Source organism: Peromyscus eremicus, chromosome 3 (assembly GCF_949786415.1).
Source record: "Peromyscus eremicus chromosome 3, PerEre_H2_v1, whole genome shotgun sequence".
Lineage (NCBI taxonomy): Eukaryota > Metazoa > Chordata > Mammalia > Rodentia > Cricetidae > Peromyscus > Peromyscus eremicus.
This window is the reverse complement of record NC_081418.1, coordinates 147,988,630-148,015,451: the sequence shown is the minus strand read 5'-3', so window position 1 is coordinate 148,015,451 and position 26,822 is coordinate 147,988,630. Positions and strand designations below refer to the sequence as shown.

The 26,822-nt window shown below is 38.7% G+C and overlaps 1 protein-coding gene across 3 annotated transcripts in view; it reads left to right on the top strand.

Annotated features, from left to right (window-relative positions):
• Plcz1 (phospholipase C zeta 1) overlaps window positions 1-26,216 on the top strand; it is a 49,028-nt gene extending 22,812 nt beyond the window's left edge. The window contains exons 6-15 of one of the 3 annotated variants that reach the window (XR_009378411.1): window positions 86-230; window positions 3,130-3,279; window positions 6,122-6,361; window positions 8,839-8,995; window positions 12,164-12,280; window positions 13,891-14,063; window positions 22,734-22,860; window positions 25,125-25,274; window positions 25,540-25,853; window positions 26,076-26,216. Coding sequence is in view for 2 of the 3 variants with exons in the window: in XM_059258729.1 (XP_059114712.1) it covers window positions 86-230; window positions 3,130-3,279; window positions 6,122-6,361; window positions 8,839-8,995; window positions 12,164-12,280; window positions 13,891-14,063; window positions 22,734-22,860; window positions 25,125-25,274; window positions 26,076-26,164 (1,348 nt within the window). In the remaining variant the exon portion in view is untranslated. Of the gene's footprint in view, window positions 1-85; window positions 231-3,129; window positions 3,280-6,121; window positions 6,362-8,838; window positions 8,996-12,163; window positions 12,281-13,890; window positions 14,064-16,165; window positions 16,211-22,733; window positions 22,861-25,124; window positions 25,275-25,539; window positions 25,854-26,075 lie in introns of those variants that run through there. The other 2 variants (XM_059258729.1, XM_059258730.1) reach the window with 2 other exon arrangements.
• Window positions 26,217-26,822: the final 606 nt, after the last annotated feature.

Genomic DNA, 26,822 nt, shown 5'->3' with positions numbered 1-26,822 from the left:
TTATTTTAAAAGTCCAAATATTTGATCTTAATCTACCCATTGTTCATGGTCTGGGTATGACACTATTTTGCTTAACTTTTGTTAGTGCTCTTGTGAAAGGCTGCCGCTGTCTGGAAATTGACTGCTGGGATGGGGCACAAAATGAACCTATTGTGTACCACGGTTACACATTGACCAGCAAGCTTCTCTTCAAAACTGTTATCCAAGCAATAAACAAGTACGCCTTCATGGTATGTGCATGTCTCTGCTACAGTCATTTAGAGTTTACTGCTCCCAAATTCTGCAAAGTGTGACCTTTCTTTAAACCTGTGACATTTTAAATTGTGAGCTACAATGGGCAGCAAAATCCATGTGGTTGTCGTTAGTAGCTAAAGGTACATTTATCAAAGTGAAAGGTAGTGAGTGTTCATGGGACCTCTTGTTCAGTCTTGTGTGTGTTGTGTTATGCTAAGAAATATATTTATTTTTCTGATGTGTCATAAACCCAAAGTTTGAGATGTACCAACCTAGACAATAATGACCATTTTGCCCATGCCCAAATATTTTACTTTTAAGACAAAAATAAAATGTGTCAACTATGCATCATCTCCATTGCTGACATTATTTACAACAGCAATGATAATAACAAATAGTGTTCTGAAGTGTACTTTCAAGTTTAGATTGACTAATTCATTAGTTACAGATGCAAAGATCTAAATTTTCATAGAACTAACTTCACTTGACAAGTCTGATTTGATTTGGGCTGATTTGAGCAATCTCTCATACAGTTTTTAAAGGAGTTTTAAGTAACTCTTGGCTCCATTTTCTAAGCTGGCTCATGGCATAACTTTAGACTGCTGTGAAATTTAGCTGAATTATTTTCTTAAGAATTGAAACTGTTGGGCAGGACATGGTGGCACATGCATTTAATCCTAGCACTTGGGAGGCCAGCCTGGAGTGAGTTTCAGGATAGCCAGTGCTGTTACACAGAGAAACCCTGTCTTGAAAAACCAGAAAAAAAAAAAAAAAAAAAAAAGAATGACAATTGTTGTACCATCAAAGGATTTAACTAAATCCTCCTCAGTAATTACTTAATAAACATGTACAGGGGTTGGGGATTTAGCTCAGTGGTAGAGCGCTTGCCTAGCAAGCATAAGGCCCTGGGTTTGGTCCTCAGCTCCAGGGGGGGAAAAAGATTAACTAAACATGTACATAAAAGAGAAAACCTGAAGGTTCAATAAACTCAATGTTCCCCTCTGAATACATCACTTAATTTGTAAACATAAACTAGAAATTGGGTTATATTTATTTCTTATCCATCATGTGCATCAGAGCCACATCATTCCCACTTCTAAAGGTTTTCAGAACAAAAACTAGACTCCACCCTTGACTCACCAGGTCCCAGGTGACCAGTTTTCTGTGACCTCTGAACTCCTTTGCTTCTCTGTCCCTTATTCACTAGGGTTTTGTTTTGTTTTGTTTTTTCTGGTACATCTAAAATCTTTTGTACTTAATGCTCCATTTGTCTAAAATGCTCTTCCCAAATGTTTGAATGACATCCCTCACTTAGTTTAGGATAACTAGATACTGTCGCTAGAGTTTTCCCGCCTGGCCCACAGTGAGGACAAATCTCTCTCACCTGCCAGTCCCACAGCCGCTCAGACCCAACCAAGTAAACACAGAGACTTATATTGCTTACAAACTGTATGGCTGTACCAGGCTTCTTGCTAACTGTTCTTATATCTTAAATTAATCCATTTCTATAAATCTATACCTTGCCACATGGCTCGTGGCTTACCGGCATCTTCACATACTGTTTGTCATGGCGGTGGCTGGCAGTGTCTCTGACTCAGCCTTCCACTTCCCAGAATTCTTCTCCTCCTTGTCCCGCCTACACTTCCTCCTGCCTGACTACTGGCCAATCGGTGTTTTATTTACTAACCAATCAGAGCAACACATTTGCCATACAGAACATCCCACAGCAAGATACTACAAGGTAATAGATACAGTCTTAAAGTTCAAAGTCCTCACAAGGATGTAAAAGTCTAAATTTTCTAAGACTCCAAAGAACAGAGATGAGCAATTGGACAAGAATAATAAAAGGATGGGTTGGTGAGACGGCTCAGTGTGTAAAGGTTTGGGCCACCAAGTCTGGCAAACTGAGTTAGATCCCTGAACCCACATGGCAGAAGAAGGAAACACTCTTCACATTGTCCTCTGACCTCCACACATGTGTATGGTAAGGGTGTGCACATACATGTGTGTGTACACACACACTAAATAAGTATAAGCATAGAAATAGATCAGTAAAAGACACTAAAATTATGAAGGAGGAAATAAAATTTTCTCTATTTTCAGGTGACATGATAACAAATGTAAAAAAAAAAAAATCCAAAATCCCACAAACAATTATGAGAGCTAGTAAATGAATTCAGTAAATTTATAGAATAAAAATTAATAACATTTTTTTAAAAAAATGACCTAGGTGAAAATGAAATTTAAAAAGAAATCTCATTTATGGTGAATAGCATATAATATGTGTGAATATAGACATATTACAATGTACAATGATGGACATCTATGAGAGTATTATAATGAAATTCATTGTTTTGTTAATTAAGCAATCTACCCTCACCTTTGGGGGACTTTCAACACCCAAGGTCTTCTAGGTAAGTTTTCTTCCCATAAGAATATGTTACAACAGTTTCTATGGTAATGTATAGTTTCACAAATCTTTTGGGGCCAGGGTTGGGCACTGAGGATTGAAGCCAGGGTTTTGTGCATGCTAGGCAAATGCTCTACCAATGAGCTATATCTCCACCTCTATTTTTACTTTTTATTTTAACTCCAGTTCTTACTTAGTTGCCAAGGCTGCCCTTAGACCCTTTAGCCCAGGCTAGCCTTGAGTGTGGGTGCTTTTCCCCTCAGCCTCCTGATTAATTGAGATTACAAGCCTAAACCCCAAGCCCGGTGAATACTCTTTATGTAGGTTTTTAAAGCCCTTGCTTTGTCAGTTGAAAAGATAATTTTCAGTTTAAAGCATAAGCAAAGACTCTTGGAGATGAATTTTGAGATAAAATGTTTAGATGAATTGCATTAGGGCAATTTAAAAGTTCTGATGCGTAACCATAGCAATGGTTCATATTCTAGTCATCTGAGTACCCAGTGGTGCTGTCCTTGGAGAACCACTGCTCCCCTGGCCAGCAGGAAGTGATGGCTGACATTCTGCAGAGTACCTTTGGAGACTTCCTACTCTCCGATATGCTTGATGAGTTTCCAGATAGACTGCCGTCTCCAGAGGTAATGCTTTGTCTGAGATGCCCAGATGAAGGAAAAAAATAAAAACAAAAAACAAAGAACATTGTGGTCACCTTCTCGAGTAGGTTAGAGACCAGCACAGATGCTTGGTTTTGATCATTTGACAGAGAAGGTGCTTTGCTACACGTTGCCTAAAAATGCTTTATTAAGTTTAAGTTATGTTGTTGAAGGAAGAGAACATGCAAATGAAGGACATTCATAGAAACTGGTGATTTCTGCTAATTGTCAATTTGACATAATCTAGAATCTCCTGGGAAGTTGGACTCTGGGCATTCCTGCTGGGGGATTGCCTTGCTTGCATTAACTATTGTGGGAAGACCCATCTTGTGAATGGAACCTGTTCTAACTGAGAAAGCTGAGCACTGGCATGCATGCATTTGTGTGATCAGCTTCCTCGACTTCCTGCGGCTGCTGTGACTTCCCTGCTGTGATGGATTGTAATGTGGAACTGTGACCTGAGATAAATCCTTCCTCCTTCAAGTGGATTTGTCAAGATATTTTAGAACAGTAACAGGAAAAAAACCAAAGCAGATAGATGTAGAATCCATTTTTGGTGACGTGATTTACTTCATCCATAAGTGCAAACTATGGAGGCATTTTAATGTAAAACTTCAAGAATTTGATATACTTTATAGGCAAAAGGTTAAGAAGGAGGTGAGATGCCCAGGTTGTAAGCAGAATCCATATTCAAAATATCAGCAGACAGGGAGTAAACTCCCTTCCTTTTAAGTCAGACCCTAGGACTCTCCTCTGTCTATGTCCTCTTTGCCTGCCCTAGAGAGCTGCTCTACCATGTCACCACCAGTCTTTCTATTGATGGATCCCACTGGGTTTGTCTCAGAATACACACAATCTGTTTCCTCAGCAACACACAGGACCCAAGTCTTCTCTGCTCATTTCTTACCTTAAAATGCCGCCTTCTGTTCCAACATTGCTTCAGGCATGGATGCAGTGTGACCTGCTCTCTCAAACTCACTTCTCTTAGATATCTTTGGCTGACCTATAACTCCCAATGCCATAAAATGATAAGTGAACTTTCTTTTTCCTCAATAGCATTTTCTAACAATCAATACTTGAGTTTTGATGTGACTACAGTTTTGGAAATGTAGCATTATTTTTGTGATATTTGAATATTTTTCCACATGTCATTTAAATGAATGAAAAATTTAAAAAATGAATGTGCTCACATGGTACAACTAAGACAGACAACATAAACTTATTGGTGAGTGGAAAAATCATGATTCTTTTACCTCGGAAGAATGCTCTAAGGCTAAGTATGCTTAATTGATAAAAGCTGTAAGAATTTATGCAAAATGCTGGACATAAATCACCCAAGATGTAACTTCAGAGCCATGATTCAATTTTGGGAAAAATTTAAATAACCCTCTCTGAATATTGCATCCTGTTAGCATGTCTTTTTTTCTTGCTTTCTACTCCATGGCTTCCAATGAGGCTTCAGCTCCCACAACTGCTGTAGAGGGTGATTTCTGAGGAATCAATGAGTGATTAGAGAGAAAGTTCCTTTTCCTCACTGTGTTCAGTCTTCAGTGTGAAAGATAATTACCTGGGAATTTGGTAACTTAGCCTTATTTTAGCCCCACAATTTTAGATTTAAAAGGCTTTTGTTAAGACTTTAACCCAGAGTCCATGGATGTCAACCAATTCCTCTACAGTTAGGATAGCCATTCTGAAGCTGTGGAGAGTCATGCTGGATTTTACACTTTCACTATGAATTGCATTTTTATGAATTTATCCACCATCAAAAGGAATGGAAAAAATCCACAACAGAATTAGACTAGAAAAACAATTAGCTTTGTATCCTCATTCATGATTCAGGTGTCCAGTGGGGAACTAAAAAGGGTTAATATGATGTGATGAGGAAGGATTGCATGCAGGTAATGGATGTTTAAGTCATGAAAGATGATTTAAGATTCTGACTTCTTAGTTGGGAAATACAGACCCAAAATGTGTCTCTTTAGCAAGCATCATTCATGGTGCCTTTGGTATGCAGGCACAGAATACATTTTGGTAAACATACTAGAAAGTAATGTAAGGGCCGTCATAAAAGAGAAGAATCAAGGTATGAGGATGACAGAAGAAAGGAAGACTAAGGACTCCTTAGGGGCAAGCTTTACTTCAGAACGTGTATTTCAGTATTTTATGTGATATAGCAGGCACTCAAATATATTAATGAATTGTTGAAAAGCGTTGGAGATAGTTGAGAAATGCAGAAGGCTTTGAATTCAGAGTTAATGACTCTCCCCGGTGGTGGTAAATTTTGTCACATCTGTGATTTGATGGACTGGAAATACTAAGTCATTGATACTTGTATGAGTTTCAACTGAAGAAGCCTTAGACGTTTTGAATGCAATCCATACTAGATGTCAGACAGGCTGATGGGCATTTTTATATACCCACTCCCATTGGATGCTTTTATTGCTGGATAAGAGTATGGTTATCTACTGCCAGAAGTTGTAATCCTTTGTCTTCAACAATATGACATTTCAATGCACATAATACACTTTTCAACCTATTTCAAACTTATCAATTAGTAGCAATTTGTGGAATATAAAAAAGATCACTTATGGTAAGTCCCAGGAGGCTTCTTTTATGGTGAGTTATGGTCAGTACTACAACACTGCTGGTCCTAATGAGCATGAATAGTGTTCTAAAACACAATGAGGTCCCTGCCATATCTTGCTACTGTAGGTGAATTCCCAGATTCAGTCCTGCTTCCTTTTCATTGTATATATGTTGGGGTACCTCTCAAGTTTGCAGTGATGACTTACTTGTAAATCTGGTCTGTTTCCAACTGTTTTTATAGGCACTAAAATTCAAAATATTAGTGAAAAATAAAAAAATAGGAACCTTATTGGAAACCCGTGAGAGGAAGGGGACTCAAAAACAGGGCCAGGTGCTAGAGTTAGAAGAAGATATGTATGAAGATGATGATGATGAATTATTAAGTGGACCAGAAACACAAGACGTCTTTTTCTCACGGCTCCAGAAGGCAAAGGAGATAAGTTTCTCAAAGCTGACCGGAGGAGTACTTGCCACCAAAAGGGTGAGAACATGTTTTTTTGAGAATCTTATAAGCTATCAAAGCTTTCTAATGTTGTCAGTGGAGAGCTGAAATAATTTTATGTAAGGGAGTCAGCTTCCTCTTAATGAAAGTTTGAGTCCAATTTAAAAATCTTACCTGAAAGAGGTTGGCAGTGGATAAGAACATTCAAAATCTCTCTCTCTTTCTGAGGTAGCTTTTTCTAAAATACTTTCTATGGAGTAAAGCTCTTATGTAATAGACATTACAGAGTAGAAAGGATGCAGAGGTAAATAACACAATTTCTCTGTCCTGCAGCAGAGACAGAAGCAACAGAGTCAATGTTAATGCTGCACAGTATTATATGTATTAGTATTACATACAATATTATATTAAAATGCATGCATTGTGTTATATGCTAGTATCCATGAGATGAGAGCTTATTTCCTCCCTTGCATGAACAAATCTTAATTCAGGGATGGCTTGATGTGGTGTTTCAAATCAGGCAGCCAGACTTCTTTGTGCATCTTTGGTCCTGCTTTCTGTGTATTTGGGGATGATTAGTGCAAAAATTCAGGTTTGTATACTTTAGGGGATCAAACACAGTGCATGCCTATCTAAGAGAGAGACATTTTGTTTTGAGTGTCTGCCATGGTCTGTCCATTTGCACCAGTTGCTGATACTAGAGTGGTCAGCTCTGTCTGGGAAGACCTTGTGGAATGATTTGTATTTAAACATGGAGAAGCCATATGCATCTAGGAATCTGTCAATTTCTTCTAGATTTTTCTTTTGAATATACGTTTTCAAAGTATTCCTAATAATCCCTTGTACCTCACCAGAATCTGTTGTAACACCCTCTATGTCTCTAACTTTATTCTTCTGATATCCTCTCTTTTGATTAGTTTGGATAGAGGTTTGTTGATCTGGTTTATTTTTTCAAAGAGCTAACTTTTTGTTTGATGGGTTCTATGTGTCAATTTTTAGTTTCCACTTCATCGAATTCTGTCTTATCTTTTAAATTGACTGGATTTCTATTATTTTTCAGTTGCAGGTCTTTGATATGTGTTTCTATTTTTTATCATCTTAAATTTTTATTTTTATTTTTTTGTAATTTCATACACAGACACAATGTGTTTAGGTCATATCCACTCCGTGTTTCCCTTGCGCCTCCTTTCATTGCCCCCACATACACTCCTGCCACTTAGTGAATTCTTCTTCCTCCTCTTCCTCTCCCTCCTCCTTCTTTCCTTCCTTCCCTCTCCTCCTTGTAGTCCAGCTAATGCTGCCTGTGTGTTGATCTTGTATGTTCATCGATATGCTCATGGGTGTAGAGCGACCTATCACTGCCACACTGCTGAAGAAAGCTGGCTTTCTTTCCTTCAGTGATCCCAAACTGCTCAAGGAGCCGCAGGTGCTCCTCTCCTCTCCTTGGTAGAGTTCTGGCTGCCTTGATCTTGTGGGGGGCTGGTGCAGGCAACCACACCTGCTGTGGGTTCATCGGTGCAGCGGCTGTGCTGTGTCTAGAAAACATTATTTCTCAGCAATGTTCCTGACCTCTGGCTCCTATAATCTTTCTGCTCCTCCTTCTGAAATGCTCCCTGAGCCTTGCAGAGGTATGATGGAGGCATCCTAGTTTGCTTTGGTCTTCTTTATTTCTTGACACCTACCATCTTTGAGCTGGGGATCATTACACTACGGGAGACCAGCCAGGCTCAGGCAAACACTGCATGTTCTTTCTGATATGGAAATCAATATTTAAATTTATGCACGTGTACACACACACACACACACACACACACACACACACACACACACACGACTCAAAAGTAGGAAGAGGACTACTAAAGGGGATGAAGAAATATAAAGGACTGAGATGGGACTAGGGGAAGATAGTGGAATCCACATGACATAAAAATTGAGGAGGGAAAGAAGAGGAGGCAGCCAGAGGGATCACGGGGAGGGCAGTGTGGGAGATAGATGAGTCTGAGCAAAGTATAATGATACATATGTGTCAGGATGTCATGAAGAAATCTGTCATTTATGTACTAACTTAAATAATAATGTGTAGCATGAGCATGAGTAAGGGCTGTTTTACACAAACTCAGAAGTGACTGAGGGAACTGCAGTGGAGGAGCAAATATCTACTACACAACAGAAACTCTCCCCAAATGTCAGAATAAACTGGAAATACATTCATGATTACAGTTTTTAAATTTGTAAAATTTATAAGAATAAGCTGAGATTTTTTTTGGGGGGATGAGAAAATAGTAAAAATTACTATTCTCAGATCTTGAAACATTAATTAGATTTTTAAGTTCAGTCTAGTCCATATGATTATTAAATACTGTGATCATAAGAACAATCACATTGACTTAGTCCAAAGAATTTTGGGGGAAATAAGCTTAAGAAATGATCTCTTTAAAAGCATATTTTTGTTATTAGAAAAGGAACTTTTCAAATGATTAGTGTAAAAATGTGAAATCACTGCATTTTATTTTTAGAGCAGGAAGCTAAGAATAGCTCTGGCCTTATCTGATCTTGTCATTTATACTAAAGCTGAGAAGTTCCGGAGCTTACAACATTCAAGACTCTATCAGCAATTTAATGAGAATAGTTCTATTGGGGAGTCTCGAGCTCGAAAACTTTCAAAACTGAGAGGTAAATGCTTAAAACTCCAAAGGATAGAGTATTTAAGTTAGTTCTTTTCACTGCTAGGGGGGTTAACATGGGTTGGGCATATTTATGAATATATGTTCTTATTAAATTATTAGGGGTTATATTAAAATTAAAGGGGTTGTATTTTTGAATTGCATTCTTTTACATCACAAAACTTTGCCTTGATTTTTTAGACAAGGTATAATTATGGAGTCCTGGCTGGCCTGAAACACACTGTAGAGCAGGCTGGCCTTGAACTCACAGAGACCTACCTGCCTCTGCCTACCAAGTGCTGAGATTAAAGGTGTGTCAACATTTTGCTTTAATTGCCTTCTTTAAGTCATGACATTTTAATTGAGAGTGTGAAGTGTGAACCCTTCTGTGGGCAAATCTGTGGTGAGCAGATGGCACTACAGAGTGACGAGTGACAGGGCTCACTGTAAAACACTTGGGGTTTCCCTCGGAGAAAGTGTAAGCAGAAGCAGGCTGCAATCTAAGAGTGGCATGAATTACTGCATGCTTTGGAAAGGTGCATTGCACAGCAGCAGGAGGGTCTGATAAATAAAAGAAAAAGATAGAGTACTATTCAATGGTATGGAATGAAAAAAAACAGAGTAGAATGGAACAAGAAGGAATATTTTATGAAACCATGAGGGAGACAGAGAGAGAGAGAGAGAGAGAGAGAGAGAGAGAGAGAGAGAGAGAGAGAGAGAGAGAGAGAGAGAGGAGAGAGAGAGGAGAGAGACTGATATGTATATGTGGGTGTATGAACTTGTGATCATGCAGAACCCAGTTGAAGATATAAGGTTCCTACTCTGTCACTCTGTCTGATTCCCTCGAGACAGGATCTCTCACTGAACCTGGAGCTAAGCTGGTAGTCAGCAAGCCTCATTGATCCACCCAATGCATCCCCATCCTGCCGTAGCACCGAGGCTATAGGTGTTCATGTAGCCAGGCTGGGTTTTTATATGGGTAATGGGGATGTAAACTTGGGGCTGCATGTTTGTTCAGTGGGAACTCTTATCTGCTGACTCATCACCCAAACTTAGGTTGTGTATATTACTTACTGCACAGTATGGTCAAGATGACCTACTTTACTAGCTGGCATCTGACACCTCAAACTGTTGGGCAGCTTTTTAGGTTTATAAGAACAGGAACTCTGGGCATAGTGGGAGTGGTCACAATTCTCTCACTCCTTGTATATTAAACACACACAAACAATTTTAAAAAGTTATTGGGTAGGGGTAAGCCCAGATATAGTGCATAGCATCATAAAGAGAGTAGAACATTTTTTCTTGTACCAAAAGTCAGTAATTAAATAATTAATAATAGCGGCAAAGGTTTGACTGCATAGATACCTAGTATTGCTATATTTATCATTATACACATCACAAAAATAAAATCTGGGAATGTTATCAAAAATGGAATGATTCTCACATTATTCCAGTTAATTTTTTTTAAAAGGCAACCAGTAAAAGGGAATACATAACATAAATCCATTTGAAAAATTAGCATATAGATAGAAAAGAATGGAAAGAAACACATCATCCAGTTATTGGTAATTCTTAATTGAGTGATGAGATTGTATGTAGTTTTGTTTCCTCTTTTTTTAATTTGATTTCCATATGTTTCTAGGAAGACCATGAAGTGCATTTGTAATAAATTATGTGTAATTTCTGGTGGCAAATTTCAGAAGCAACACAGTGATGCCACATTACAAGACTGTGTTAGCTATTTTTCTCGTTGTCATAACCAAATGCCTGACGAGCAGTAACTTCAGGAAGGAAGCTGAGGTGACTCACAGTTTGGGGAAACATAGTCCATCCTTGCCTGGAAAGAATGATGGCTATAACTCCATGGTGGTAGGAGCATGAAGCAGCTGCTTGCTCACATCTCTTTAGATAAAGAAGCAAGAGAGATGGATGTTTGTGATCAATTGACTTTCCTCATTTCCCCTTTTTATTAACAATGCAAGAACCTAGTCCATGGATTGATGTCACCCATATTAAGGAGGTCTTTCTCAGTTAATCCTCTGTAGAAATGCCCTCATGGGCACACATGTAGTTGTGCCTCACTGATGCCTGGGTGTTTCTTAACCCAACCATGTTGACACTCTGAGTTTAACATTGCCGAAGCCTTAGTTATCATTCATGTATCACTATGTAGATGGTAAGCTCTAGGTCCCAAGTGTGCATGTTGTGCTTACGGATAGACTTTCTTCAGAGAACAGAAGGGAGCATGATTTCAAAACAACATTTGGCTTTTAAGTTAGCAATACTTCTTAAAGAATAATATTTAGGACAAGGAGGAAAGAGTTCTGTCCCATTAGCAAATACCATGGGCTATACATAGCAACCATTTCTCTCAGTGTTGATTGTCATACTGTCAGAAATGGTTGTGGCAGTGAGATCTGTTCAGTGAAAGAAGCAAAATCCTGAAGAAAACATGGCATCTGTGTTCAAAAAACCTAAAGGGATGTCAGGCAAATGGTGAAGGATGCAAATCAGTTTTTAATCCCAAGCCGCTTATGGTATAGACAAGCGGAAATACAGAGTACACATTGATTACATATGCGTGCATACATATGTACATATTACAAGCAAGTAGATAGTCCAGCAACAGAGATATGAGATATAAAATGGAAGGTTGAAAGCAGAGATTGGATACACTTGAAAAGAAAGATGCTGGACCAGAGGTCTGGGGACTAAGCCAGATAAATCGATGGTCCCTCCAAAGTCTATAAATATGTGAAAAGATCGCTAAATTAATTTAACTAGAAACACATAGCCTTGTATGACTTACATGTGAGTCCATCTTAATATGAAAATTGAGGGTAAAAAAAAACAAATTGGTAAATGTGCTACTTAAAAAAATTTATTTTGAAATTGTGTGTATTCTTGTATTAATGTGGAATTAATTTGGATGTGTAAAAGTGAAATAGTTCAAGTATATAGTCAATATACATAAATTGTTCCATGAAATTATTATAAAATATTATGAATTATTCTACAAGCATAAATGTATAGGATTCTCTTTTATTTTGTGATTGATAATTTTTTTTGTCAAGGTCATGCAAAGAATTGTTTCACACATATGAGTAATATACAAAAATAGCTTGTTTCACTGATTACAAATGCTTCACAAAGTTGTATTACTTTTTTCTTCTTTTAGCACATGAATTCATTTTCCACACCAGGACATTCATCACCAGAGTTTACCCAAAACTTATAAGAGCAGACTCTTCTAATTTTAACCCTCAAGAGTTTTGGAATGTAGGCTGTCAGATGGGTATGTTACATAGGATAATGAGCTATCTGCAAATGTAAGTAGAAATTAATTCATTGTGTGAGTTAATGGATATTTCTGGAAAAGTTTTGGTCCTGGAAGTGGGATCAGGCACTCATGGTAAGTCACTGGTTTCTAGAGCTTAAGTTTTCCCGAAATGACTAGAGAGGGTTGGAAGTTTTAGACTAATTCACAAGGACTTGATACTGGAACATGTATACTTGAGGGACAGGGAGACCAGAGGGACAGAAGGGGAATTGAAGACCAGGTGCCTTGCTTGAGTTAGGCTCAAGCCCTCTTCAAGCCAAGTATCCTCCATCGTTTCACTTTGTGAAAGCTTTGATATTCACAGCCTCAAAAGGTGAGTAGGGTCACCGGGCTGGTTATTTCTCCATGCCAGATTCTCCTTGTTCCGAACCAAAGAGCAGACATGGCACCAGCACCAACCACTCAGTGTCATTGTCACTCATCACTCTTTGTTTCCTGGACTGTGGAGAGGTGCACATGTAGGCCTGAGGAGATGGGGAGTGGGGTCAGATGCAATGTGGAGGGCTTGTGGGAGGACTGTGTACCAGGACCACTTATTAGGCACTATATATACTCACTTTCTTAGAGAACATATCCACCCCTTGGACCTGGATATTTGTGATATAATTGGTGCCTTCTCTTCTTTGATAGTATATACCAGTACTGATGAGTGAATTTAAGGCCCCACACAGGTTAAGCAAACACTCTACCCCTGAGTTAGAGCCCCAGCCTTATTTTCTTTATATTTATATTTTTATATTTAGTGAATGTTATCTGACACACACATTGCTTTTCTGTAATCCATACTGAATGCCACTTTTATTTCCTTATTCCAAGCTGTATAGTAGATGGATATCATGAGACATGCCTGTAATCTCAGTACTGGGGAAAAGGGAGGCAAGGGCTTCGGGAGTTCAAGGTCTTCCTCTCTTACATGGAGAACTTGAGGCCAGCCTGGGATATATGATACTCTGTCTCAAAAACTAGCCCACCAACCAACAACTATATAATAATTTAATTTACAAATTAAATGTTACAATTCACAGATGTACATTAACATAGGCAAGTGTCTTAGTTAGGGTTTCTATTGGTTGAAGAGACATGTAAAGAGACCATGACCACTGCAACTCTTATAAAGGAAAGGGTTTAATTGGGGCTGGCCTACAGTTCAGAGATTTAGTCCTTTATCATCATGGCAGGAAGCATGGCAGCATGCAGGCAGATCTTGGAGAGGTAGCTGAGAGTTCTACATCTGGATCCTCAGACAGCAGGAAGAGAGAGAGACACAGGGTCTGTCTTGAGTAATTTAAGCCTCAAAGCCTACCCTCAGTGACACACTTCTTTCAACAAGGCCACATTTCCTAATAGTGTCACTCCCACGGGTCTATGGAGACCATTTTCATTCAAATTACCACAGTAAGACAGCAATAAAATATTTAAAAACCATGAATTATTAGGGGAATGATCCATATTCTTGGAATACATGAAGATAAGCAGTGTATGATGATTTTGACACACCACTGAACTGAGTCTCTTTAACTGCACTCCCTGTTTCCTGACAATGTCAACATACTTCTTTATCACAGTGGCCTTGAATTTCCAAACCCCTGGACTGCCTATGGATTTGCAGAATGGGAAATTTTTGGATAATGGAGGCTCTGGATACATTTTGAAGCCAGACTTTCTAAGAGATGCAACCCTGAACTTTAACCCAAATGAAGCAACAAGAAATGGCCGCCCAATTACTCTCACAATACGAGTAAGAAGAATGCCTTGTTCTTTTATTTGCTGGTTGTTACGTAAACTAGATAGTGTACATTAATATTTCAATCCTACTGATTTGCTCTAATGCCTCTTAAATTCCTGTTAATCTTTTTAGACACAATTAATGGGTGCCGCTTTAGCATCTTTTCCTGTTGTCTGAAAAATGTCGTTCTGTGCATTTTCACATGAATGATTTTCTGCCAGGGAATAGAAATATTGAGGCTAAAACCTTTTCCTCCGAGAGATCTATTTATATTATTCCATTGTATTTCGCCATTTAGCACTGTGATGGAGTGGTTTGATTTCTGCCCGCTGATGACCTTGTGGACATGCGACTTTTTGTCCCTTAAGTTTAAAGAATTTCACCAGCACATTCTAGGAGCTATTTCCTTCTCATTAATCTCTTACTTCTGTGGTGCAGTATTCTTTCCCCACTAGTCTCTGAACTCTGTTTGATTGCAAATAAAGGAAGGTATGTATATACTTTCTTCTGTACCCATCCATACAAGGATGTCTATTAATGTGTTACAAGTTTAGAATGTTCTCAATTTTTTCCCTGTAGTTTGGGAGAGCTTTAACATTTATTCCCTACATAGATGATTCTAAATCTAGATTTAATTTTTAGATTTGTTTATTTTATTTATTTAGTTGTGTGTGTGTGTGTGTGTGTGTGTGTATGTGTGTGTGTATGAGTGTGTCCCTGTGGAGTTCAGAAGAGGGCATCAGGTCCTCCTGGAGCTGGAGGTCCAGCTGGTTGTGGACTGCCCATTGTGGGTGCTAGAAACTGAACTCTCATCCTCAGCAGTGCATGCTCTTAACTTCTGAGCCATCCTTTCAGAATCCTGTATCTGAATTTATTTTCGTTTTTAATAGAGATGTGCATTTTCTCCTGCACTTTTAGCCTCCAGTTGCCAGTTACCTCATGTTGCTTCCTTTCTATCTCTATCTGTATCCTGCCCCTCCCTGTTCTCCTGCCTCATTATTTCGCCTTTTGCTTTATTGCTTCCTATACAATTTCCTTGAGAGCAAAAGCAGCTGTCTCTATTAGCACAGACTTTTCTTCATTCTCTATGACCTAAATGCAGTGTTTATTTACTTTGTAAAATGTCACTGAACCTTTACAGAGGCCTGGTTGCATTTTTCTCTCCACTTAGTTTCAAGCCACTCCTTTAGGTTGTACCTCTACCTAGAAAGTCTGCAACTGAAGGATTTGTTAGCTAACGAACTGGGCAGGTATGGCCTCTATAGAGTGCCTCCTTCTGTTTGACTAGTTGCTCCTACAACCATAGGAACCATCTCAGATGCTCTTCTGGAATTCCGGTCAGCGATCTTGCTGTTTCCAGCCATATGGTCTATACTGGGACTATGCCAGCTTGGCTGTGGTGCCTGAAACCCCAGAGTCCCCAGAATATGCTTCACCTACAATTTCTGTTTCATTTCTGTCGGCATTGTCATAACACTACAGGGCTTGGGAGCCCACTCTCCCTGCTTTCAGGTCCTAGCCATTTAATCCCAGTGAAGAACAGGGATCAGGAGGAATTTTATGCCACTTTCCAAAAACAATTTTGACAGGAGACTAGAGCAAAGATGGCCAGGGAGGAAATGCTTTGAGGCTGGTAGGTACACAGCTGGCTTTGTGACACTATAATCCAGTCAAAGTAGAAACCTAGAAATCACCTACAATAGGTACCCCGAGTATTGATTAGCTGACACTTTTTCTGGCATCTGGAGAAGTATTATTAACCACTGGGCTTCTTTTACAAGGGGATCATCATATTAGTCTCTTTTCTGAATCTTTTAAGTAGTTGATTCAGTGGGAAAAGGTGGATTAGCCACTCCTAAGAGCCCTTCACAGCACACTCAAGTGCTTGTCTAGCACTGAATTCTTTGTCTATCTGCCACGGGAATCTGTTCTGTTTTACTTTCATTGATGGATTCCTTTTTCTATACCTACTCCTAAAATATTTATATTGAATAAAGCTTTTATCTAACCCTTGTTCCAAACTAATGACTCTTTTCAAATTCTCTTATGCAATGGTTCATGATTTTAACCACCAATAAGGCTCAAATCTTTAACCTGATCTGATTTTTTTTTAGAAAAGCATGTTTTAAACAATCTACTAAGCATCCACACTCTTAAATCAGTAAGTATCCTTACTTAAAAACTTTAAACCTGAACATCCCTTCCTAGTCAATCTTCCTTTAAATATTTTATTGACATGTCAATGAATGGCACCATTCACCTGACCAGCTCAGACCAGAAAACAGGATGGTATTATACATCTCCTTCACTTCCTATATCATCCATTTTTAAATTCTATCCAGCCCACCACATGTCTTCATTATCCATTCCCTTGGTCTAGCTACTGCTGCTGTCCTGTTTCAGGAATTCATTATCCATCACTGGGTCTCTTCTTTTGGCTTTTTAAATATGTCCAATCAACCTGCATGGTGGTTAGTTTTAACTGTCAACTTGACCTAGTCTGGAACCACCAGGGAAGACAGTCTCAGTGAGAGACTGGATTAGGTTGGTCTCTGGGCATGTCTACAAGAGATTTTCTTTTAAAAATATTTTATTACTTTATGTTTATGGGTATTTTGCCTGTGTATATGTCTACGTACCTTGTGCATGCCTGGTGCCCATGGAGGCTAGAAGAGGGTGTTGGATCCTTGGGAGCTGGAGTTGTAAGCTGCCAAGCGAGTATTGGGAATCTAACTCTGTTTCTCTGGAAGAGCAACAAGTGCTCTTAACCACTGACCCATATCTCGAAATGTGGCGGCACGTGTATGGGTTCATGCGGATCCATAGAAAGAAAACTCAGGAACCTTAAGAATGAATTTAGCCTTTTGCAGTTGCAGGGGGATCCAGTCTCTAAGGACTGATGCACTTTCCCTTTGCCCAGGGCAGTTTTATTTTTCTCAATATTTACATTTTAGCCACTTGATTTCCATATGTTCAAAACAACCTGAAAGAAGCTCCCAAAAATACAATGCCAAGTGCAAATTCCTCGATTCATCAGGCACCACCGTTTTCGGGTTTCCTGAACCAAATTTTGCACAGGCCTTTATATCCTTAGGAGACTCTAAGACAAGATTCACATAGGGCAACAAGAGAAACAAACGGTGTCTGCTAAACAAAAGATGGAATATGGCTAGGTGCTACTCTCTGGAGCCCAGGCCAGGTGTACCTCAGTGGGAGTGCAGCCACAGACCCATAGTTCCAAGTAAGAGATTGTCTTATTGGGTTAAACGGACTGGGAAGACCCAGCCTGAAAGTGTGTGGCACCATTCCCTAGGTTTGGGTCCTGGGATGTATAAAAGAAGGTAAGCTGAGCAGCAAGCTTGCATCCATTGATTCTCTTTGCTCTTAACTGTGGATGTGACCAGTTCCTTCATGTTCCTGCCTTGACTTCCTCACAATGATGATGAACTGTAAGCTGAACAAGCATTTCTTCTTCTCTTCTTCTTACTCCTCCTCCTCCTCCTCCTCCTCCTCCTCCTCCTCCTCCTCCTCCTCCTCCTCCTTTTTGACATGGGGTTTCTCTGTGTGACAGCCAGAACTGGAACTTGATTTGTAGACCATGCTGGCCTTGAACTCACCGAGATCTGCCTGCTTCTGCCCCCCTCCTTCCCCAGAGCTAGGAGTATTTCTTCTTTAAGGTTACTTTTGCCAGGGTATTCTATCACAATACAGAAACTAAACTAAAACAGCCTGTTCCCATCCTCCTAACCACTCTTCTTGACATTAAAAAGAAAACTAGGTTTTGCTGCAGTGATGATCTCATTAGGACTTAACATTCATTTCTGTCTAGCAGTTACTTTCCTAGTCAGGGCTTGGCTTACTTCTCCCTACCCATGTTTCACCATGTCTAGCCTTAACTTATTCTATAGCCATGACCAGGATTTACTTTCTTGAATTGCAATCTTTTTTTCCCTTTATAATTCAGTTTTCTGTTGAATTCTCTCTGTGCCTCTCTTTGTGTCTCTGTCTCTCTCTCCAATCTCTGTCTGTCTCTGTCTCTGTCTCTGTCTCTCTCCATCTCTTTTAGACAAGATCTTACTCTGTAACCATAGCTACTTTGGAATTTGCTATCTAGGCTAGCAGGCTGGCCTTGAACTCATAGAGGTTTGTCTGCTTCTTCCTCTTGAGTGCTGGGATTAAATTTAGATAACATGACCTGACTGACTCATGACTTAAAAATCATTACTTTCTGGAAACCTTTTTTTTTCTTGGTTGTCTTCCTCTTTTTTTTTCTTTTTTCCCCCCTTTCTTTTTTCTTTATAGTTTCCTTCTGTTTTTCTGTCCCAACTTGCACAAGTACATATTATAGCACTTAGAATACTGCATTATAGTCATTTTCTTGTCCTTATTCAGAGTTATCTAAGGATTCTCTAAGGATAAGAACTGTGCTCTGTTCAAGCCTCATTGACAGGGTCTGACATGAACCACATGCTTCACAGACAGAAGTTAATTGAATGAGTGACGTCGTCTGTTGCATGCTGAGAATAGGACAGAGCATCTGTGCTATCTTGTTGGAAAGGAAGTTTCAAGGTAGTTTGTGCTCAGAGATGCTTATGAATGTTCTGGGCTTGTATTCCGAGAATCTCATGTTGAGGTGTTAAGTGGCTTGGACTCAGACAGGTTAGTGAGTCTCCCAGGAAGCAGCCACCCACTGCAGCTGCACACCTCAGCCACATGAGTGAGTTCTCCCCTCGTGCTTATTCTCAGGAGCCTTGTAGTTGGTTACTTTAATCTTACAGGTTATGGGAGCACAACTTGGAAACCAGAAGGCTTGGTTGGATTAACTGTAAGCTTCCTGGAGTCCTTGATGAAGACAATCAGCACTTCCAGTTTATTCTGTCACTTGTGAACTGAGAGTTTTAGTTTAGCTCATTCTGTTCTTTTCTTTGGCACAGAGTGTACTAACACTGAAATGGCCCATTTTGGTAAGTCCCTTTCCCTGAATAGCTGATAATTAGCTGGCAAGCACTCATATTTGGGAGTAGTGTAGTAAATATCTGTAAACAATGTTCTTCCTCTGCCTCCTGAATAAGGCCACTATTTTTAGTCACCTTAGTATATAGTTGATGTCACAACATGTAGGTTTAGGACAGGTTACACACCAGCAATTCTTCTTTTCCTTTTCCCTCCCATTCTCTGTTCTGCCTCTCTACTTTTCTTTTATTTTTTCATATGAGTAATTATTTATATACAAACATATACTCATCTTCAGTGACTGAGACTGTGCTTCAGTTTTTATAACTGCATCTTTAGGCTTATAGCTTTTTTGTTTGAGATTTAATATACATGTACAGTGTAATTCTCCCTGTTTAGTTCCATGCCACATCTTTTAATTGGTTGTTTGTTTTTATGATGCTTAGTTGTTTTCTTTGTTTGTCTGCTTGTTTTTTTAGTTCATTGTAGATACTAGCTCTCTGTCAGATCTATAGCTGATAAAGGATGTTTTCCCATTCTGTAAGCTGTCTCTCCAGTTTAATGATGATGCCCTTTGCTGTGTGGGAGCCTTTTAGTTTCATGAAGTCTCATTCATGAGCTGTCTGTCTTTATGTCTGTCTTGTCAGGATCCTGTTTGGAAAGTCCTTTTTTCTGCCTGTAGGTTGAAATATAGCTTTCAACTTTCTTCTCTAACAGACTCAGCAGAACGGGTCTTGTATCAAGGTCAGAAAGCATGCAAAATATTATTTCAATTATCTCCTATTTATTGAGACTTGATTAAGTCCTAATATATCATCATTTTTGGACAAAGTTCCATGGGCTGCTGAGAAGAATGTGTATTCTTTAGTGTTTGAGTACAATAGTCTGTAGATGTGTTAAGTCCACTTGATTTATGGTATCCAGAGTTCCTCTGTTTAGCTTTTGCTAAGATAACCTGTCTACTGGTGACAGTTGGAATTAAATCCACTCATAACCAGTGTGTTGGGTTTATCTATGGTTTTAAATATAGTAGCATGTCTTCATTGAAGTTGGGTGCACCTATTTGGTGTATGCATTTGCATTGTTATTGGGTTGTTACTTTAATGACTATGAAGTGACCTTCCTTATACTCTCTGATTAATTGGTTTTGATTTGAATTTATTGTCATATACTAGAATAACTATATCTACACCTACTTATTTACTAGTTCTGTTTGCTTGGTATAACCCTTTTCCATCTTTTTATTATGAGGTAGTGTTTATTATTGATGATAAGGTGCATTTCTTGGAGACAGGAAAAAGATGAATCCTATTTTCTCATTAATTCTGCTACAATGCATCACTTTATTTGAGGAATTACATACATTAGTATTGGGAGCTATATTATTGAAAGATGTATATCAATTCCTGTCATTTTGTTGATTTTGTAGTGTTTTCTTAGACTTCTGATTAATTGTCTTTGCTCTGCTTACTTATTCCCTATGACTCTTGGTGTGTTTATCATCCTCTTCATACTGAAATATTCCTTCTTGTATCCTCTGTAGAGCTCTGGCTTACTGTTCATAAGTCCGTTTAATCTGTTTTAATTATGGAAAGTTTTTATTTCTCCTTTAGTTTAGTGGATAATTCTGCTGGGTATAATAGTCTGAGTTGACAGTTGTGGTCTTTCAGAAATTGGAATATGTTTTTCCTGACCCTATTGATTTTAAAAGGTTCTGTTGAAAAATCAGTTCTTATTCTGGAGGAACTGGCTTGACAAGTGACTTGGCCTTTCTCTCTTGCAGTTTTCAATACCTTTTTTATTCTCTGTTTTTAATTTTTTAATTATAATATATAATAGGGGGTTGTTTTTTTGGTCTTGTTTAGTTGGTTTTTTGTAAGTCTCTTGTACAAGGGTAGGAATCTTTTTCTCTAGGTTTGGGCAGTCTTCTCTGACTTTATTAAAAATATTCTTGGCACCTTTTTATGGTTTTCTTCTTTTATGCCCACAATTCAAAACTTATGTCTTTTCATGGCGTCCTATCCCAAAGCTTCTATATATATTTTACATTTTATTCACCGTTACTGAGTAATGCATTTACTCTACTTTGTCTTCTAGCCTGATTCTTTGTTTTCCTGCTGACCTATTCTATTGGGAATGTTTTTCACTGTTTTTTTTTTCCTTACTGAGTTATTTATTTCTAGAATTATTTTTTCTATTGTATCTGTTTTGAATTGAATTTTTGTATCTTTGACTGACTTCAGCATTTCATTCAGCACTTTGCTTTCGTTTTCTTTGAGATGTTTGAACATAGTTATGATTGTTCTTTTGAACTCTATCTGGAGGCTTTTCCTGGTTCTTTTCATTGGTATTCATTACTATTGGACTAGTCATTTTTGGGTGGGACATGTTGTCTTGTTTTTTTAAGGTTTTTTGTTTGTTTGTTTTTCACTTTTACTTCTGTTCTGGGACTTGTGAATCTGAAGCAGTTTGTTAGTTGCGTCTTTGTTTTTGTTTGTCAAGTTTCCTCTTGCAGTATAGACATGTACAATGTTCAAGAGAAAATTAAGTTGAAAGAGGGTTGGTTCACTGTTTTCTTTTATGGAACTTGTATTGAGGGTTGTGGGCTCTATCTCTAGTCGTTTTGCTAGTCTGTGTAAAAAGATATTACCCAAGAGTCAGCACAACTCTAGCTGGCCCTCTCCTCTCCTGCCTTCTGGTGTGGCTTTCCAAGTCTAGCTGCTGTATCTTGAGGAAGCTCTGGTTAACAGATGCCTGTGGAGAGGAGATCTTAGGAAGCTTGGGTATGTAGTCAGGAGGCATGTAGGAGGTGTATGGCTCCTAGCAGTAGTTATAGCAAGCGCTGTGTTGTAGGTTTGTAACTTTTATTTCTCACCTTAAATCAACACATTACAAATACTCCATGTTTATTTATTTATTTTTTTTCAAGACAAGGTTTCTCTGTGTAGTTTTGGTGCCTGTCCTGGATCTCACTCTGTAGACCAGGCTGGCCTCAAACTTAGAGAGATCCACCTGACTCTGCCTCCTGAGCTCTGGGATTAAAGGCATGCACCACCACGCCCGGCTCTATGTTTATTCTTAAAATAAAAACAACATTTTGCTTCATTAATTAGCTGAAACAATAAAAAATCTAAATAGAAATATAACTTGTAACTTGTTAAAGTATGTTTTTGGTCCCTGTCCCTAAATTACATATGAGATAGTTGGTCTGATCAGGCTCCAGTTCCTTGTTATGGTAATGTAGCGGTGGATAGTATCAAATTTTATGAATTCAAATGATTCAAATGTAAATTCTTTCAGAAAATGCTATTATGAAAATAATATAGTGCAATGTTTTATATTTGAAAAGTAATCCTCATATTTTTTGAAGTATTTCAGTATATATAACATACATTTAAAGACAGTGCAGATTATCAGAGCAAAGCAGTACGATTGAAACAGTAAAAAATGATTGTTTTTAAAATGAAAATATATACAAATAAATCACAAACCTTGGACATTGTGAATTCCACCATAAATGCACTTGAGGGAAGTGAGTTATTTGGTCAATATCTAGTGATATTTGATAGTAAAAGGCTTAAAATGTAAGATTACCATGATTCTGCCAGCTTTCTTTTTTTATAGCTGATTTAGAGCCTTTGTTTTGGGGGAATATTCCACCTGATTAGGGTCAAGTAGTGATGCAGTTTCCTGCTAGCTAAGTTCTCCTGCTCTTCTGTGTTTGCACAGCTCATCAGTGGGATCCAGTTGCCTGTCAGCTTGTTCCCTGGCAAAGACGACACATTAGTGATCGTGGAGGTGTACGGTGTTCCAAATGACCACGTAAAACACCAGACTCGTGTTGTTAAGAAAAACGGTGAGCTCTTTCACTACTTAGAGAAAATTTATTTTTTTTTTAGAAACAAATTCTTAGAAAAATTTAATTTAAAAGTAATTTCATCAGAGAGAATGTTGGTTATACTTCTGGGTTTTGTGGGAATGTCTCTGAGGAAATTCAGTTTGGCTCATCAGACTTGAGCTCCTGCTTTACTAAAGCCTCGTGATTTTTAGAAGCACCAGAAGAAGGCCATAGGAAAAAGCATAGATTTTTCCACAGTTGGGGATAGGGGGACTTAAGGGAGAAAGAACAGCATGACTCTCAAACATGAAGAAGACACAATTACGAGATGCTAGGAAGAAGCCTAGAAGCTCAAGTTGGGTGGAATATAGAATGCTCAGGAAAGACTAGTGAGCGACAGAGTGAGTGAGTTATATTGGGATTGCTGTTGGACAATTTCAAAAGCCATGCTTGCTCTTAGGGAGTTCTCTACAGGCATAGATAAAATTAAGACATCTTGAGAGGAATAAGACACTGAGCTTTAAGGAGATTGTTTCTGTAGGTAAGGGGGAAAATACAAGAGAGAAATGAGAAATACAAAATGTCGGGATATGAATCCAGTGATTAAAAGATATAGAAGGCAAGTTACAAGGAAGATGATGACATCCAGAAAGGAATGGAGGGTGTGTAATCGAGCCACCCCACAGAATAAAGATCTAGGGTTGTGGACAGCAAGAACTGTGAGACTATTAGGACAATGGTAGTGTAATTAGAGATATGAATGTCTGGGAAGAAAGATCATATTTGGATAAGGCATAGTTAATTCATCAGTTTAGTCACACATGGAAAATACACTCACCAATGAAATTTCATGTTTTGCATACTCTCTCTAAAAGTTACAAGTTACTTTTGCATAGATGTGTATATGAGTGAGACACAGAGATCAGATATGGGGAAGGGAGGGAGGCAGGTAGGACACAGGATAAAATGGTGTTAGAGGAGGTCCAATGACTTTGCATACAGATTTTCTATGGAGGTTCCAAATGTTTGTAAAGAATCAACTCTAAATCCACCCCTTCGCCCTACAGAATTATTTCCATTCTTAGGTCAAGGTCATTATTCCAGCATAAGATAATTAATTTACTGTTTCCATAGGCAAAGAGCACAGTCAGGACTGCCACTTAGAACAACAATGATGCTGGGTTTTGAAAACTTTATACAGATTGAAACCCCATCAGGGTTAACAGGTGAGAAATCTGCTCAAAGATGTCACCCCTGGTGATTCATATGACAAACTGTAGCGCAGAGATGCAAGCAGGGACTGAATCCTTATGCAATATGACTGAAGAGAAGACCCTCCCTTCACAAAGAAATGGAGACATGAGGAAGTTAGATGTGAGGTTTCTGTGTACCAGGTTGTTACATGAAGGTTGTGTACAGCTGGATAAGGAAGGCTAGGTAAAGGTGACCCAGTGACTGCAGGTGGTCTGTAGATACCATAGGTATCACTGTGATCATTCACAAATGTGTCAGTGGTCCTAAAAATAACAAAGAATGTCATGCTGACATGACTTGGAAGGTTTGTCTTTGTATATGAACAGACATAATTTTCTTTCAACCTTTGGACCTATAAGCACAGATTTTATCTGGGTGTGATCCTGATTCCATTAACTCAGGGTCTAAGTTTTGGATGATTTGGGTCAAGTCAAAAAACAACTTGGGTTTCTTGCTGTGGCAAGGGACTAATTGCTTGGGAAGATTTATTTTACTAGAGTCCCAAATTATTCATCAACTTGGGACTTTGAAATCATCATTAGTGAAAAGTAAGGCAGAGCGCTCGCCTCACAGCCTTTCTTGTCCAGCTGTGTGTGGAGTTCTTCATGTAACAATCTGGTACAGAAAAACCTCACGTCTAACTTCCTCATGTCTCCATTTCCTTGTGAAGGGAGGGTCTTCTTTTCAGTCATGTTGCGTAAGGATTCAGTCCCTGCTTGCATCTCTGCGCTACAGTTTGTCCTATGAATCACTAGGGGGTGGGGTGACATCTTTGAAGTTTTCTCACTTGTTAAACCTGATGGGGCTTCGATCTATATAAAGTCTTCAAAACCCAGTATCATTGTTGTTAGGCAATTTTTCTACCCACTGACTACATTAAACACTTAAGTGCTCTAAAATACGTATTATTACTGTTGTTATTTATTGGCCAAGTATCAGAAAGAAAAATTGTGGAGATCTATTATTATTTGCTTTTTCCTTAGAGAAAGTATCTGTGATATTCTTGTATCCCCTTCTTTATATTTCAGCTTTTAGTCCGAGGTGGAATGAAACGTTTACATTTGTTATTCAAGTGCCAGAACTAGCATTGATACGTTTTGTTGTTGAAAATCAAGGCTTTATAACAGGAAATGAATTTCTTGGGCAGTACACTTTACCAGTTCTTTGCATGAACAAAGGTAATGTTATCAAATGTAAGATGATTTTATTATCATTTATGTCTACCTCTATCAAAGCCACACTTTGGTCATATCAAGTTTCTCTGTCTCTTTACCTACATCAGTGGGATATAAAGGGAGTTTGAAGTGGATCCATGCACTTTCTTATGTGGAACCGCAGAGATATGTTCTTTGTGTAGACAGTGATGTGGGGATGTTGCGTGCTAGGATGATAGGGAAACTTGATTTGTGCTTCTTTGCCAGGACTGTAAATCTTCTCTTTCAGTAAAAGGTAGTCATGGTGACAAGAAGATGTGAAGGAGAGGGATAAGACAGAAGGAAACACTGACTCATTCTTCTGCCTGAGCACAGCCCTAAGAGCCTGGGAGCGAGACCTTTTTGGATCATTTTCTGGGCTGCCAGCATGATGCAGAGTCACCTTCCCAGAATGGTTTACTTAGTGCTACAAATGGCTTCCTCTCAGGATGCTCACTTTTCTATCACCAGCTGAGGCATACAGGAAGCGGGCAGGCTCTTTTGGAAGCAGAGGGTGATGGGTAATTTTGGATCATGATGCCCTTGTGAGAGGAGACACATGAGGTGTAGACTCATCATGGGGACACACAGAATTATTGAAGTTAGAACAGAAGCTAGAAATGTTTCATTTTTGTGGAAAAGTATCATACTAGGTTGAAAAAAACATAACTACAGCCACAGTGTAATAACTATGTGAAGACGCTTAGCGGATGACACCTTCTTCTTCAACAGAGGCCATCACTCTTAATTTGTTATTTCTGATTTGATATAATTCCTCTTCCATAGGTTATCGTCGTGTTCCTCTGTTTTCCAAAGCAGGTGCAAACCTTGAACCTTCTTCACTGTTCATTTACGTTTGGTACATCAGAGAGTGACTAAATGTACCTGACATGTTAGCTACACATCACAATAAACAGTCCAAAGGAATGTTGGTACCTTTTCTTTTATTAATCATAAAATAAAAAAAAACTCATTAAGTCAGAAATACCCAATGCATTCCCCTTTAAATGGGCAAAACAGAAAGGGGGAAATTGAAGGCATCAGAGGGTGCACACGTGCCATTCTCCAGCTGCTGATTTCTCCTGTGCGTCTGCTTCCAGGGTTGCATTTTCAATTGCTTGTATCACTTTTAATGAGTAGAATTTACAGCTTTTAAAAGTATTCCTGTTCATATAAGACATGTTGGCCAGGGGCTGGAGAGATGGCTCAGCGGTTAAGAGCACTGCCTGTTCTTCCAGAGGTCCTGAGTTCAATTCCCAGCAACCACATGGTGGCTCACTACCATCCGTAATGAAATCTGGTGCCCTCTTCTGGCCTGCAGGTGTATATGCAGACAGAACACTGTATACATAATAAATAAAAATAAAAAAAAAAAAAAAAAAAAAAGACATGTTGGCCAATATTTAGCAGTACAGAAGATGTGAAATTGAAGAACATTTTAACTTCCTGACACCCACCACCACCTATTGCAGTGGGAAAGAATTAGATTGCCAGGCCCTTTGTGCCCTCTTATATCCTACAGAGTAATTAGCC